A 15,184-nucleotide genomic window follows, 5' to 3' on the forward strand; every position below is an offset into this window, starting at 1 on the left:
CATTTGCGATGACGTGGATGGAACTAAACGGTATTAGGCTGAGCGAAATAAGTCAATCAGAGAGGGACAATTGTCATATGCTCTCTCTGATATGAGGAATTTAGGAGGCAGGGCGGGGGTTTTTGGCGGGTGGGGAAGGAAAAAACGAAACAAGATGGGATCAGGAGGGAGACAAACCATAAGACTCTTAATCTCAAGAAACAAACTGAGGGTTACTGGGTGGGGGGGTAAGAGAGGGTGACTGGGTGATGGACATTGGGGAGGGTATGTACTATGGTGAGTGCTGTGAAATGTGTAAGCCTGATGATTCACAGACCTGTACCCCTGGAGCTAATAATACATTATATGCTAACTTAAAAAAAGAAAGAAAGAAATTCCAGATGGACTTCATGCTGAGTGTGCAGACTATTGGATTTGACAAATGTAAGGTGTTCAGACTAGTTCTTGGCACATTGGCAGTGCCCAATAAATGAAAGATAATAATCATAATAAAAGTAACAATGTTAATAAAAGCAGAAAAAATTTAATTACAGACTAGCTTCCATTAGCTCCTGAGTAGTGATGGTACAGGAGAAGGAATTTGGGCTCCAGCGTCACACAGACCTTCCCAAGCACCTTCTAGAGGTCTGATGTTGGGGCAAGTTGTATAATTTCAACCCCAGTTTCCTCCTCTGTAAAATGGGTATAGTTATTCTAACCTTGCAAGTTGATTATAAGAAAGGAATAATACATAGTGGCAGAATGCTGCTTTTCTTTTCTTTTTTTCTTCCTCTGTACTTAGGTCTGTGATATAAGGCAATGGCAAGTGTCACCTCCAAGACCTTCCCTTTTCCAGCTCTGAATTTCCCAAAGTCTGAAGCACGCTTGCCATTATGGCAGGTGTTCCAGACATTATGCTAGGGAGAGAGAAAGGGAGGACTGTCTTGGAGAGGCAGTAAGGCAAGACAGAGAAGGGAGATTCTCCCAAACTGTGGAAGGCACTATGGTCGGCGGGTTCCTAAGAGAGCCCTGTTGCCTTGCAGCACCGAAAGCAGGTAGAGAAGCCTCTGGGGAAAAGGAAGGGTGTCCATGTAGTGCATTTGTGCAGTCCTCCTCCCAAGCACTGGGGCTCATCCTCACCAAAAATTCCCCTGCCTGCCTGATGCAGAACAGCAAAGTTGCCACCCCAAAAGGACTACACGGGGTAAGACCCAGGCATCCTAGAGGTAGCCAGTCTGTACAGACGTAGGAAGACAGAAGGGACTTATCTAATGCCCTAGCACATATCAGTGCCTTTGAAAAAGGTGAAAGAGGGAAGCTCAAATCATGACTGAGGTTGAATTTACCACCAGTTTCTGTGGAAGAGAAGTTTGGTTTTGAGTCCAATTTAAGACTTTTTTTTTTTAAATTTACTACTTCTTCCATTTTCTGCACTATTTTCTAGTTTTTGTGGACCAAGATTCAAATCTACTATATATGAAAAGCATTTACCACGAGTTATATAATAGTAAATGGTAGCACTGTTTTTAAAACCAGCTGCAGAACAGCGAGAACAGGCCAAATCTAAGCAAATAAAATGGAATTCAGTAGAATTCTACATATGTTTGGGGCACCTGGGTGGCTCGGTGGTTAAGCGTCTGCCTTCAGCTCAGGTAATGATCCCAGGGTCCTGGAATGGAGCCCTGCATCAGGCTCCCTGCTCAGCAGGGAGTTTGCTTCTCTCTCTGCCCGCTGCTCCCCCTGCTTGTGCTTTCTCTCTCTCTAATAAAGAAATAAAATCTTAAAAAAAAAAAAAAGAATTCCACAAATGTTTTAATGCCAGGTATGTTCCAGATAATAGGACAGGTGTTGGAAAGATGAGACAAAGCCTTGCCTTGTGGTAGAGAAGCAACAAAGGAAGACACATACACACACACACACACTCTCTCTCTCTCTTTCATGCACATATACATAGCTAACTCTGATATATGGCAGAATGTCGTAGGTCCTAGTGAGAGAATGGGCAAAATATTGTGGCCTGGGATTAGGAAGGCTTCTCAGAGGTGGCATTTGGACTCAGGGGAGGACAGGTAAAATTTTGACTTGTTGTCAGAGAAATGCAGGTCCAGCACAGAGAATAGTAGTAAAGACAAGGAAGTGTAAACATATCTTGAGAGTTTTGTGTGACTTAGCATTGACTGTTTTCAGGAGAGCTACTAGAAATAAGGTTAAAAATGTAGATGGGGGACAATTTGAGAAGGATCTTCTTCACCCTGCTGATAATAGAGCACGCATAGTAATTTAAAGCTGGAGGAAGAAAAAAAAGAAAATATTCTAAAAGCTTCAGGAGAAAAAACAACAGATCACACAATTTCGGGACTCCCAATCTTTTGGCTTCTCAATAAAACACTAGAACCGAAAAGGGGAAATGACCTCAGAATTCTGATAGAAATTATTTTGAATCTTGAATTGTATGCCCAACTGCTCTCATTCAAGTATAAGAGTAGAAAAAATACATTTTCTCAAATGAAAAGCACAAAAATTTGCCTCGTATGCACTCTTTCTCAGGAAGCTAAAAGAGAATGTGTCTCCCTAAAATAAGGCATTAGACCACAAAAGGGTAATTACTGGATTTAAGAAACAGAAGCTGCCACACAGGACAGGTAAATCCTGACAAGGATCGTGAGGGGTGATCCCAGGATGACAGCTGTGTCGCTGAGGGCAGTGATTGAAGAAGACAGAAGGTGGTGGGAGAGTTTTATGACAATAAAATGGGCTGATTGCATTGTGAGGAAATTTGTGCTTCAGTAATAAGCACAAACAAAGCCAAGCACGAGAAAACAGGACCATTATTCACTCCAAGGAAAACAAAAGTCGTCTAGGGAAGGAAGAGCATGGCTCACTCTATGGTTTGGCTCTGAATGGCTTTCACATGGTCAAGATAATATAAACACTGAACATCCACGAGCCAGAGCGACAATAAAACTGTATTAAAGGCTACGGCCACGAGAAGAGGGCATGCGTGTAATATGAGGATGAAAATCGTCGTCTTCCACGGTGGGAGGTAATGAGAGAAAGCCTAAAGCTGAAAAATCAAGATGGGGCAACACAAACATGTTATTTCGAGACAGGAGCTAATACCAACAGAATTGGTTCAAAACAGTTGAAAGTTATCACCTCTTGGCGGGGGGGTGGGGGGGTGGGGTAAGGGGGCAGGACACGGTAGGAGAGGCCGCTGGAGACTGGATGTTTCTGGGAGATCTCATAGAACTATTCAACTGTTTAAACTATGTGCATGATTAACTGGCGCCTCCGCGAAGCTGGTCGACCCGAACTCCAGGGGAGCAGGTGGGCAGCGGCCCTGGCCAGGGACCCTCCAGCGGACCCAGCGAGACAGCAGCGGCTCTAAAGCTGGTGCAGGCACGTGGAGACAAGCCAGAGGAGTTAGTATGAATGAAGCACAGAAGCAGACAGCGCCAAAAGCCGGCGGTAGGCGGTTCGCGTTTAGGAGTGGGGCCGCATTTCCTTCTCCCACCGTGGCTGACTTGGCAGAAATCAGTCGAATTCAGTATAAAATGGAATACAGTGAAGTATTAATCAGCAAACGAGGGTCCCAGAAAAATTAAAGGTAACGCCACCAAATGCTGACCTGGAACAAGGATTCGAGGGGTCCCACACGCTAGTGTCATCATGCCGGTTCCGGAGAGGGCTGGGCCGCTGTAGAAGACACTCCACGTCCACGACCCGAGTCCCTCAACTCCCTTTAAACCTCTGGCACCGGGGCGCCTGGGTGGCTCAGTCGGTTGAGCGGCTGCCATCTGCTCAGTTCAGGATCTTGGGGTCTTGGGGTCGAGCCTGCATGGGACTCCCTGCTCCGCGGAGATTCTGCTTCTCCCTCTCCCTTTGCCCCTCATCCAGCCTGTGCTCTCGCTCACTCTCTCTCAAAGAAATAAATAAAATCTTTAAAGAAAAAAAAAAAAGCCCTCTGGCGCCCAAAACGCCACCTTATATACTGACACCAAGTGAAAGACCACTTGATTTTCGGGATTTAGAAAGACCTCCCTCAACCCATTTAAAATGAAGAAATCTGTGCAGTTGGCGGCCCCAAAAGAGAGCGTTCTGTGACTGAGAAAATGGTGTTCTCCAAAATGGACCGCTGGTCAGGGCTGACCCCCTGCATGGCCTGTCACAGAGAGAAAGAGCCATTGTGGGAACCTCAGAGGATGGGATGCTTGGACATGCAGCTTCGTGAAGACAACGGATAATCAAACTAACTAGATCTCTACAGCTTCTAGAAGAGGAGAACAAAGAACATGTTCCGTGACTGTCGGGGTTGGGCTGCTTAGCACTGGCTCTGGTTTCACCACTAGAGGTAACCTCAGCTCTCAGAAATATGGTCTCAACAGCTGGAGATAGGAAGAATGTGCAAGAAATAAATAAACTAGGGGTATGACAAGACTTTGTTAAAAATTAAAATTATTCCATATCATCTGAGGAAAATGAAAGCATTCATTCAAAAAGATATGTGCCCCCCCATGTTCACTGAGCGCTGTTGATAATGGCAAAGATAGGGGAATCACCCGAGTGTCTGTTGATGGGTGAATGGAGCGAGAAACTGTGGTACATATGAAATGGAATATTACTTAGCTGTAAAAAAAAAAAACCACATTGAAATCTTGCCATTTGCGACACTACAGACAGATCTCTGGGGTATTATGTGAAGTGACATAAGTCAGAGAAAGATGAATACCATATGACTTCATTTATACTGGAATCTTAAAAAAAACCTTACACATTCATAAATACAGGGGACAGATTGGAGGTTGTCGGGAGGAGGTGAGTAGGGGAGAAATGAGTGAAGGGGGTCAAAGGCAAAAAGAAAGAAAAAGAATAGTAAGCAGATGAACAAAACTGCAGCCCTGTGCAAGGGAAGGAACAAAGTTCTGGGTAAAGCAGCATTACTAAACTCTCCTTCTGTGAGCTCAGGAGTCTGTTCTGCGCTTGGGATAATTGTGCTTCTTTCTTACTGAATCACTCATTCCTCAGAGCTCTGCCTATCGGTGTTCATTAATAATATCATGGTTTCGGGGCGCCTCGGTGGCTCAGTGGATTAAAGCCTCTGCCTTCGGCTCGGGTCATGATCCCAGGGTCCTGGGATGGAGCCCGCATCCGGCTCTCTGCTTAGCAGGAGCCTGCTTCCTCCTCTCTCTGCCTGCCTCTCTGCCTGCTTGTGATCTCTGTCTGTCAAAGAAATAAATAAAATCTTTAAAATAATAATAATAATAATATCATGGTTTCCCTGTTACCTCCTAAAGTAGGACTCCAGCCCTCTCCTTCAAGCACTCTCTGTCAGATCTCTCATTCTGTTTAATTTTCCTCATAGGACTCCTCACAAAGTGCAGGCCTCATATTTCTCATTAAACATGGCTTTTTAAAAAGTTTTTATCCATTTATTTGACACAGAGAGACAGAGAGAGAGATCACAGGCAGAGAGGCAGGCAGAGAGTTGGGGGGCGATGCAGGCTCCCTTCTGAGCAGAGATCCTGATGCAGGGCTTGATATCAGGACCCTGGGATCATGACCTGAGCTGAAGGCAGAGGCTTAACCCACTGATCTAACCCACAGGCACCCCTAAATATGCTTTTTGTCAGTGGTTTGTATGTTTACCTCACTAAGGATAACCTTTTGGAGGTAGAGGCTATGTCTGGCCTTTTCACTCCTGCCCCAACCCCCCGCCAAAAGCATTTACAAGAGGTGCTCACTGAGTATCTGATTGGACAGATTGATGCATAAATGAAAAAAAAAAGGAGTAGCAAGTCACTTGACTACAATGGACCTGTTTCATTAAACATAAATTAGACCTCTGAGTATTTTCTCAAGCTTCTTTTGCAACACTACAGGGACATTCTTAATATTAGGAAGTCAAAATGAATAGTTGCATTCAGCTCTTAGTTTTCTGAAAATTCTGGATGTCCATATCTGCTCTGCTTCCTCCTGGTTCATGCAGTGGGTCATTCATTGGTCTGCATTAAACCTGTTAAAACACGAAGGGTATGGCCTTTGGAGTCAGACTTGAATTCTATTCCCTGCTTTGGCACTCACAGTCATGCTGCTTTGAACAAGTAACTGAATTTGTTCAAGCCTCAGTTTCCTCTTATTTAAAAATGGAATGATATTAGTATCGACCAAATGGGATTACTTTGGGTAAGAAGATGCAATGTATGTGTACTCTATGATACACAGCATGCACAGGGTGTTGTGTGGGGAGAGAGAAAGAGAGAAAGAGAGAAAGAAAGGATCAGCAAAAAGGATTTGGAGACCGCCCATGCAGAATACTCTTTCAGAGAGAATGACTGGGAGGAACTTGCAGGGGTGGGGATGCTGGGTTATAGGACAAAGAGGAGATTTGATGTTCTCGATATATAAGAGATATGATATGCTCATCATTTGTAGAGGGAACCCTGCAAAGAGGGAGAGTTTGAAAATACAGAAGAGGAGGTACCTATTGAAAATCTATTCTAAAAGACACAGAAAGAGATCAGATGAAGAATATAGCATTCTTCACAGAACTAGAACAAACAGTCCTAAAATTTGTAAGGAACCACAAATGACCCCTAATAGGCAAAGCATTCCTGAAAAAGAAAAACAAAACTGGAGGCATCACAATTCCAGACTTCAAGCTGTATTACAAAGCTGTAATCATCAGGATGCCTGGGTGGCTCAGTCATTAAGCGTCTGCCTTGGGCTCAGGTCATGATCCCAGGGTCCTGGGATTGAGCCCCCCACTCCCCCGAATTGGGCTCCCTGCCCTGCTCAGCAGGAGGCCTGCTTCTCCCTCTCCCACTCCTCCTGCTTGTGTTCCCTCTCTTGCTATGTCTATCTCTGTCAAATAAATAAATAAAATCTTTTTTAAAAAGCTGTAATCATTCAGACAGTATGGTACTGGCAAAAAACAGACACATAGATCAATGGAACAGAATAGAGACCCCAGAAAGAGACCTTCAACTCTATGGTCAACTAATTTTCAACAAAGCAGAAAAGAAAATCCAATGGAAAAAAATACAGTCTCTTCAACAAATGGTGTTGGAAAAAGTGGACAGCAACATGTGGAACAATGAAACTGGGCCACTTTCTTACACCACACACAAAAATAGACTCAAAATGGATGAAAGACCTACATGTGAGACAGGAAACCATCAAAATCCTAGAGGAGAACACAGGCAGCAACAACTTCTTTGACCTCAGCCACAGCAACTTATTAGACAAGTCACAGGAGGCAAGGGAAACAAAAGCAAAAATGAACTAATGGGACTTCATCAAGATAAAAACCTTCTGCACAGCAAAGGAAACAATCGACAAAACTGAAAGACAACACTCAAAATGAGAGAAGATATTTGCAAATGACATATCTGATAAAAGGCTAGTATCCCAAATCTGTAAAGAATTTACCAAACTGAACACCCAAAAAATAAATAATCCAGTTAAGAAATGGACAGAAGACATGAATAGACACTTTTCCAAAGAAGACATCCAGATGACTAACAGACACATGAAGATACTCAACATCACTGAATATCAGGCAAATACAAATAAAAACCATGATGAGATACCACCTCACACCTGTCAGAATGGCTAAAATTAATAACCAGGCAGACACTTAACAAGCTGAGCCACCCGGGTGCCCCCATAAGTGACTCTTAATGATTGGGAACAAACTGAGGGTTGATGGAGGGAGGTATGTGGGGGATGGGCTAGATGGGTGATGGGTATTAAGGAGGGCACTTATGATGAAACTGGGTGTCATATGTAAGTGACGAATCACTGAATTCTACTCCAGAAACCAATATTGCATTGTATGTTAACTAGCGAAATTTAAATAAAATTTTGAAAAGAAAAAAAGAATATATGAGAACAATTTTTTTTAATGGGAGACTGTTTACTTGAAACTAGAAGAAAATGTGATTTTGAAGGCAAATACATAAACCTAAAAGATTTGGAACTGTTCCTAGAAATTTCAGTGACTTCTGTGTAATAAACGCATAGTGAAAAAGACGCACTTCTGATCAAAGGAAACACTTTTTTTTTTAAAGATTTTATTTATTTATTTGACAGAGAGATCACAAGTAGGCAGAGAGGCAGGCAGAGAGAGAGAGAGGAGGAAGCAGGCTCCCTGCCGAGCAGAGAGCCCGATGCGGGACTCGATCCCAGGACCCTGAGATCATGACCTGAGCCGAAGGCAGTGGCTTAATCCACTGAGCCACCCGGGCACCCCCAAAGGAAACACTTTTAATGACCTTATTAAACACAGGACAGAGATCAGAGAAGCATCTTTTCCAAGGATGATCAAGTTAACTTTTAAGCAAAAGATCAGCAGAGATCGGGACATGTTGAGGACAAATATATCTTTAGGTATCTTCTGAGAATCAACCCATTCTTTTTTCTCTGAGCATGATCTAACCCCTCTCCTCAGAGGAGTTTGTACTATGGATCTTGTGCCTCTGGTCATGGTATATCGGACTGGGATGGACACCTGCCCCAAGTTTGGGCATTCATTTGTTTTTCCAAGAATTTAAAATTGTGACTGGGAGATAGTGTCGATGGGTGGGTAGAGCTGAGATAATGTACAAACTTAACAGCTGCAGGTGGATATGTTGCTGAAAAGGATTGTCCTCAGAGCCAGAATAATATGGCTAATGCAGCTAACATGCAGAGGGACAACACAGGCCATGTAACCCAGAGAGAGAGCAAGGAAAGCTGCTCTAGATTCTGCTGGCTTTTCAGTTCTGAATTCTGTTCCCTGCAAAGCTTGGCTAAAACCCATCCCTGGGTTCAGGACACCACTCCTGTGTCTTTATTGTAAATATCCTCTCCTTATATCTGTGATCGTTTTAAGAGGGTTTTGTTACTGGCAAACAAAAGCCTTGAGTAGGATGATGCTCCCCCACTTCCATCAGGGTCTTCTTCTGGCCATTCTTTGAACTTATTCTCTTTTGGGAAATCCAGTGTCTTCATGATCTCTTGCTTTCTTTCTTCTCTAGGACCAAACGCTCACAATGCCAAACCCCATCTTGTTCCTGCTTACTTGTATCTTCCTCTATGCCTGAAAAGACCGGTTCTTCAAAAAGCTTTCCTGGACCAATCTGACCTTAGGGATTCCCCCTCTTCCAATAGCATCAGGGTACATCAGTGGGTCCCAGTTATCAGACCACAGTCTAAGTCCAGGGTGGCTGCATCAGCATCATCTAGAGCCTGTTAAAAATAGCGCACTGCTACCACTCTCCCCAACCCCCAAGATTCTAATTCAGTAGATCTGGGTGAAGCCTACACTTTTTAAAAGCCTCCCCAGTGATTCTCATGTACATTTCATTTTTGAAAACTGATAAGAGAATATCCACCTGAACTCTCTCTAAACATGTGACCAAGTCTTCCACTGCTATGACTGACCCCAGGTTAAGGAAGTAACCATCGTATCCAAGCCTTGGACCTCTCTTTGTCCTGCCTGGGACTCTAAGGGTTGCAGAAAAAGGAGATGACATCGTAGATCATGGCCGTTTGCCTATGGCCGCTTCATTATGGCGTTAACATAGACAAAAGTACAATTCTTGTGAACCTTTCCTCTCCTGAAAACTCCTTTGGGGGTAAATCTAAGTTCAGAAGGTAAATTTCATGAAGTCTTTGTGAAATGGCCCATTCACAACTAACACACAATGAATTATTCAAGTGGAGCAAGACATGGCTGAACTGGCCTGAGGATGGCTGCCAATCCCCAGTATGAAATAATACTGTTTGATGGTCATCACCTGAAACTCCCCCTTCTAGGTTCCTAGCACCCCTCACACTCTGGGAGAATTGGCCAAGACCTGGCAGGAAGGATACAGTACAAATACCAATAAAAAATTTACTGCTGCTAGCCAGAACTTTGAGTAGAGCAAGAAAAGAGTGTGTTTGCCTGTGCGCGGGTGTGCGCGCGTGCTGGGGGTGGGAAGGGGAGCTAGTTGCTGACCCACAAATCCTGTGATGAGTACCAGGTCTAAGAGAGGAGACCCATGGCACAGGGTTTGATCCCATCCAAAGTCAGCACCGTAGGGATATACTTAGTAGGCAGAAGCACTGAGTATGCAAGGGCTGTCAGAAACTTGCAAGGAATCCATAGAGCATCTCCCACAATCTTTCGTTCTCGGAAGGTTCATTACCTAAAGTGGTAAAAAGCATATGAACAAGGTTGTTTGAGCTCACAATGCTGGGATCCTATCTCTGATCGCCCACCTTCCCAAAACCTCACCCCCTCATCACCTCTGCTCTTCTATTCTCTCTGCTACTTGTCTATGTTACCCTTCCCTGACCCCAGTGCTCCCCAAGGAAGGATCCTTCACCCCATCCTGTTCAGAGCCACCCACTCTCCTGCCCCCAGAAGCCCGCGGCCTCTGTACCTGCCGGCTCTGGACAAGCACGTGCCTCTGATGATGAGGAAGGTGCCCACAAGGAAGCCCAGCAGGCCGAGAGCCAGGCCGAGGGCGCAGATCAGAGTCTCGGTGGTGTCTGGCACTGGGATAGGCACCTGGGGCTCTTGGGGGAGAAAGGAAGGGTCAGTGAAAAGATTCCAGAGTAAAGGAAACATGGGTCTGTGGAGAGCGAGCTGGGGAGGGGCTCCTACCCCAGTGTTTCAGAAGTGGTTCATCCAGGCCCCAGTGCTCCACCTTGCAGTCGTACATGTCGTCTGCAGAGGGCACGAAGGTCAGGTAGCAGAACTTGCGGAACAGATGGTCGGGCTGGGAATAGAAGCTGGTCTGGGCCACCCCCTCGCTGATTATTTGACCGTTGCGCAGCCAGGTGATATTGATCACAGGAGGGAAGATGTTGTCCACCATGCAGATGAGGATGTTGGGCTGCCCCAGCTCCACTCGGAACCTGGGGAGTACCGTCACTCTCGGAGGCACTAGGAAGAATGAGGCCCTGAATCTCAAAGGCTCATCCCTGCAGCTGCGCCTGATTAGGACTAGGATTGAGGGACGTTTCCTCCTATTTAGGCATTTGCAGGCAGGGGATGCTCTGGGATGTAACAGCCGGGGTGGGGGTGGAGTGCAGAGGGAAAAGAGGCTGAGGAGGGTCATGGGGGCACCAGGGACTCCTATGTCTGACAGGTCCCTGAGGGGGTGTCCAGGTGAAAGAGTCAGTCCTTAAGAGGGAAGGGGAGGAAGAGGGTGCTGAAAGGGTCTGGGAAGTTCTAGAGCCTCCTGGAAAAGAAAGGGGCTGAATACAACAGTCACAGAGGCTGAGAGAGGGGTGTGCCAGAGTAGATGGGGGCCTGTGAGGTGGGAAGAAGCTTCTCTGGACCTCCCCTGCCTAACACAGGGGAGGGGAGGGCACGAGGAGAGGAAAGGCAGATACCGTTGGTGGCTCTGGTGCGGTTGGAGCGTTCCACCAAGACATCCAGATGAGCTTTGATCACCGCGATGCTGGCCAGCCCGTTCTGTGGGTCAAAGTGGGCCAAATTGCCAAACTCAGGCAAACGCCACACAGCCTCCTTCTTCTTCAGCTCCACAGAGAACAGCTGTTCCCCATCAAATTCGTAAGCAAACTGACCCGAGGCACCATAAGACTGGTAGAAGGCTGGTCCATAGGAGCCCATGTGATCAGCTGAATCCGGTGAGTTCAGGGTCAGAGACAGAAAAGAAAACATATCAGTCTCATTGAGAGCATGCGATATGTTGAATCTCTGAGCCTATGCCCCAGGCTGGGTTCTCTGTGGGGACAGAGTTGACTTGTTGAGCTGGTTCTTGGACAGTGGAAAGGTTGCTGGGCAGTAGAAGGGAGAGGACAGAGGGAAACAGGCCCAGGCCCAACACAATGACAGGAACAGAGACATGAGCGCGGTGTGGCATACCAGGTCGGGAAGAAGAGAGGCCACCTGGAATCATGCTTGGGATCCCCAAAGTTGAATGTTAGCCATGGTCGTAAGCTCTAGTTGTCCTATGAGGTCCTGTATGTGAGATGAGCGGTGGGCGGTGGGGGGAGGGATGAGGGAAGATGATTAGGGATGGGAGCATAATGGAACCTGGGGCACAGAGACACAGTGTGGGTAGGCACGAGGGGAGAAGAGGTGATGGCCGACAGAAGTAAGAATTAAGATCTGTGACAGAGACCAACCAGATAGGAAAAGGCAGCCTGAGGTATGACAGAGAGCACTGGAAAAGGAGCCCGAAGTTCAAGTCAAGTTTACGCCCCAACTCTTTCACTTCAGATTATGATCAAACATGTCTGTTTCCATAACTGAGGCTCAGTTTTTGTTGGAAATTTGGGTTAGATTTTAATTGGTAAGGGACCTTTAGAATTCTATGAAATTGTATGTTCAACAGCCATTAAGGGACTACTATGTGCCCAGCATGATGCTAGGCCCCAGGGAAATATAGATGACCCGGCTGTAGGTCCCTCACACAAGGAGCTCATGTCTAGAGCAGGAAAAGGCAGATAAACAGTTAACTATCCACACGGTGATAAATACTGCAATAAAACTGGATTTGAATGGACACACTCCAAGCCAGGAAGTGTCAGAGAAATCACTGTGCTGGGCAGCAGTAGAATGGAGGTCTGGGTCTCATAAGGAAGGAAGGAACTGAGGAGGCACCTGAACCTAGAAAAGTTTGAACCTGCAGCTGGCATGGCTAGACTGGGCTGCACCTGTATATTTTAGGTCTGCAATGGACATGATAGACGTGAGAGAGATTGGGGTTCTCTTGGTAAAGGAAGTTGCCCATAAACCAGAGAAGAATAATTTATGTTCTATACCATCTCTCACATAACCCTAAATCTCCTCTCCTCACCCAATCCCTCCCAGCACTCACCCTTGATAGCCCCAGTTTCCTGGGGGCTCAGGAGGCTCATCAAGGTGTAGAGTCCCATGACTAGCCCCCCACTGAGGACCATTGCCCTGGTGCTTTAACTAAGTAATTCTCAGTGTGGGGCCGGTGGAGGAGGTAAACAGAAAGAGGAAGGAAACAGATTCTAGGATGGGGAAGACCCCTGCTATATTCAGCCAATCAGAGATATTCTCTGAGTTCGTGCAGCTGTTGCTGGGTAAAGAAGTAAGGAACCTAGGTGGAAGGTGAAAGAATGAGCTGGATCCTCATTGCACCAAGGAAGCCTGGCCCACAGGAGAGTCAAGAGGAGGTTTCTGTTTGTGAGGTGGCAGGGGCTTAAATCAGCCATTACTACAAACTCCAAGAAGAGGCCCCCTGAAGGGAGAGAAAAGGCCATCAGAGAACCACACGACCGAGCTCAAACAAAACCTCTATCTTGGTCTGGAGTGTAGAGAATCCCAGTCTCCCTATAAGTTTCTGCAGATTTGAAGACAAATAATAATATAAACTGTACTTAGAAACTTTAAAAAGGAGATCATGGATACACAGTGAATTAAAATCCTTTAAAAAAAAACCTTTAAATCACTTTGGAAAACATTACTTTATTTCATTGTGTTAGAAAAAAATGTGTAAGTGTGAGAGATGTTCAGAATAAGGAAGAACTGTAAGGAGCCTCAGTGGACTGTTCTAAGGAGGGCAGAGGGTGCAGGATAACCTCCATTTGTCCCTCTGGGCCCCCGGGGCACCCTTCTCCGTGCTGCCTGCAGGCTGACCCATGTGGATAGCATCTCCCTACCCTACAGTTTCTGGTTGGGTTCAGCCGATGGGAGGCAGGGGCAGAATTTGGTCCAATACGAAAAATATATACAAAGCTAACCATCTCTCCAGATAAGGAAAAGTCTAACCAAATATCTGAAAGATCATGAAATAAATGATTTTCAGCTTGGAAGGGAACCAAGACATCATCTGAGTCTATGGTTCCAAATCTGGTTACACAGAAGAATCATCTGGGGAGATTCCTGGGGCACCTGGGTGGCTCAGTCGGTTAAACATCTGACTTGATTTTGGCTCAGATGATGATCTCAGGGTCATGAGATCAAGCCCTGAGTCATGCTGAGCACAGAGCCTCCTTGGGATTTCTCTCCCTCTCCCTTTGCCCCTCCCCCTTCTCGCTTTCTTAAAAAATAAAATAAATTTTTTAAAAATAAAGATTCCTGGGTTCCATCCTGACCTGAGTTAAAGCAGCCTTTTCAAGGGTAGAACCAGGAGACCTGGGTTAGTAGCATGCTCCCTAAGTGAGCACCATCACGGCTGAAAAGAACTATGCTTCCAGAAGAGAGTCTGTGGAAGGATCTTACAATCTTACAGATTTGGACCAGAAACCACATGCCATTTCTACCACATTCTATTGGCAAGAATTAAACAATGACCCTGCCTGAGTACAACAGGGCTGGAAAAATGAATTTTAGCTGTGTGTTCAGGAAGATGTTCTGGTCTGGCGAGGACATAGCACTATCTTTGCCCCTCCCAGCTGTATTTATTGTGATTATTGACATATTTGGACTTGTCTCTAATATTTTATTTATTTCAATATTTCTGTTTTTCAAGTTTCCTTTTCTTCATTGTCTTAAAAAAAAAAACAAACAATAAACTATTCTCTATGCCTTACCGATCTTTCCTCTAACCAGATCAGAACTTTAGTATGCTTTCAAGTTATTCATTTACTTCCTCCCTCTCTTCTTCACCAAGGTGTTGATCAACTTTACTTCTCCTCCTTTTTGGCACCTCCTGACACTTTTTTCTCTTATTGGAATACTTTTTCCAAAAATGTCTTGAGTATTTGTGTGGCAAATCTTCTGAAGCTTTGTTTACCTGAGAATATTTTTGTTATAGCATCACTCTTGAATAATGTTTAGTTATGTATTAATTTCTATGTTTAGGGGCTCCTGGGTGGTTCTGATGGTTAAACGCTGGACTTTTGCTTTTCAGCTCAGGTCATGATCTCACGGTCCTGAGACAGCTCCGCATCGGGCTCACGCTCAGCAAGGAACCTGCTTGAGATTCTCCTTTCCTCCCTGGCTGCTCCTCCCCCTACTCTCTCTCTCTCTCTCTCTCTCAAATAAATAAATAAATAAAATCTTTAAAAAAAATAAATAAATTCTAAGTTTAAAGTTTTTTTTCTTTTCCTTTCTTTCTTCTTTCTCTTTCTTTATTTTTTCCCTTTTTTCTTTTCTTTTTCTTTCTTTCTTTCTTTCTTTTTTTTTTTTTTTTACAACACACACTTTATTTACTTGATTGAAGGGTTTAGTGGAGTTGACTTCGGTTCTGTTCACACTGACTTCCGTGAGTAGAGGTTGGGTTTTCTGTGC

At 45.0% G+C, this 15,184-nt stretch overlaps 1 protein-coding gene and 1 pseudogene across 1 annotated transcript; one reads left to right on the top strand and one right to left on the bottom strand.

Annotated features, from left to right (window-relative positions):
• The first annotated feature begins 3,407 nt into the window (after nucleotides 1–3,407).
• On the top strand, nucleotides 3,408–4,282 carry LOC125101565 (mitochondrial fission factor-like; annotated as a pseudogene).
• A 3,948-nt stretch (nucleotides 4,283–8,230) lies between these two features.
• LOC125103096 (HLA class II histocompatibility antigen, DO alpha chain) lies at nucleotides 8,231–12,918 on the bottom strand. The gene is made up of 5 exons (XM_047734884.1): nucleotides 12,801–12,918; nucleotides 11,347–11,595; nucleotides 10,613–10,894; nucleotides 10,389–10,524; nucleotides 8,231–10,151 (listed from the first exon to the last, which is right to left on the bottom strand). Exons 1-5 carry the CDS (start codon nucleotides 12,880–12,882, stop codon nucleotides 10,148–10,150), a joined length of 753 nt encoding a protein of 250 aa, XP_047590840.1. The 5' UTR covers nucleotides 12,883–12,918; the 3' UTR covers nucleotides 8,231–10,147.
• Between the last annotated feature and the right edge of the window lie 2,266 nt (nucleotides 12,919–15,184).

The sequence above is a fragment of the Lutra lutra genome, chromosome 6, assembly GCF_902655055.1.
Source record: "Lutra lutra chromosome 6, mLutLut1.2, whole genome shotgun sequence".
Taxonomy (NCBI): domain Eukaryota; kingdom Metazoa; phylum Chordata; class Mammalia; order Carnivora; family Mustelidae; genus Lutra; species Lutra lutra.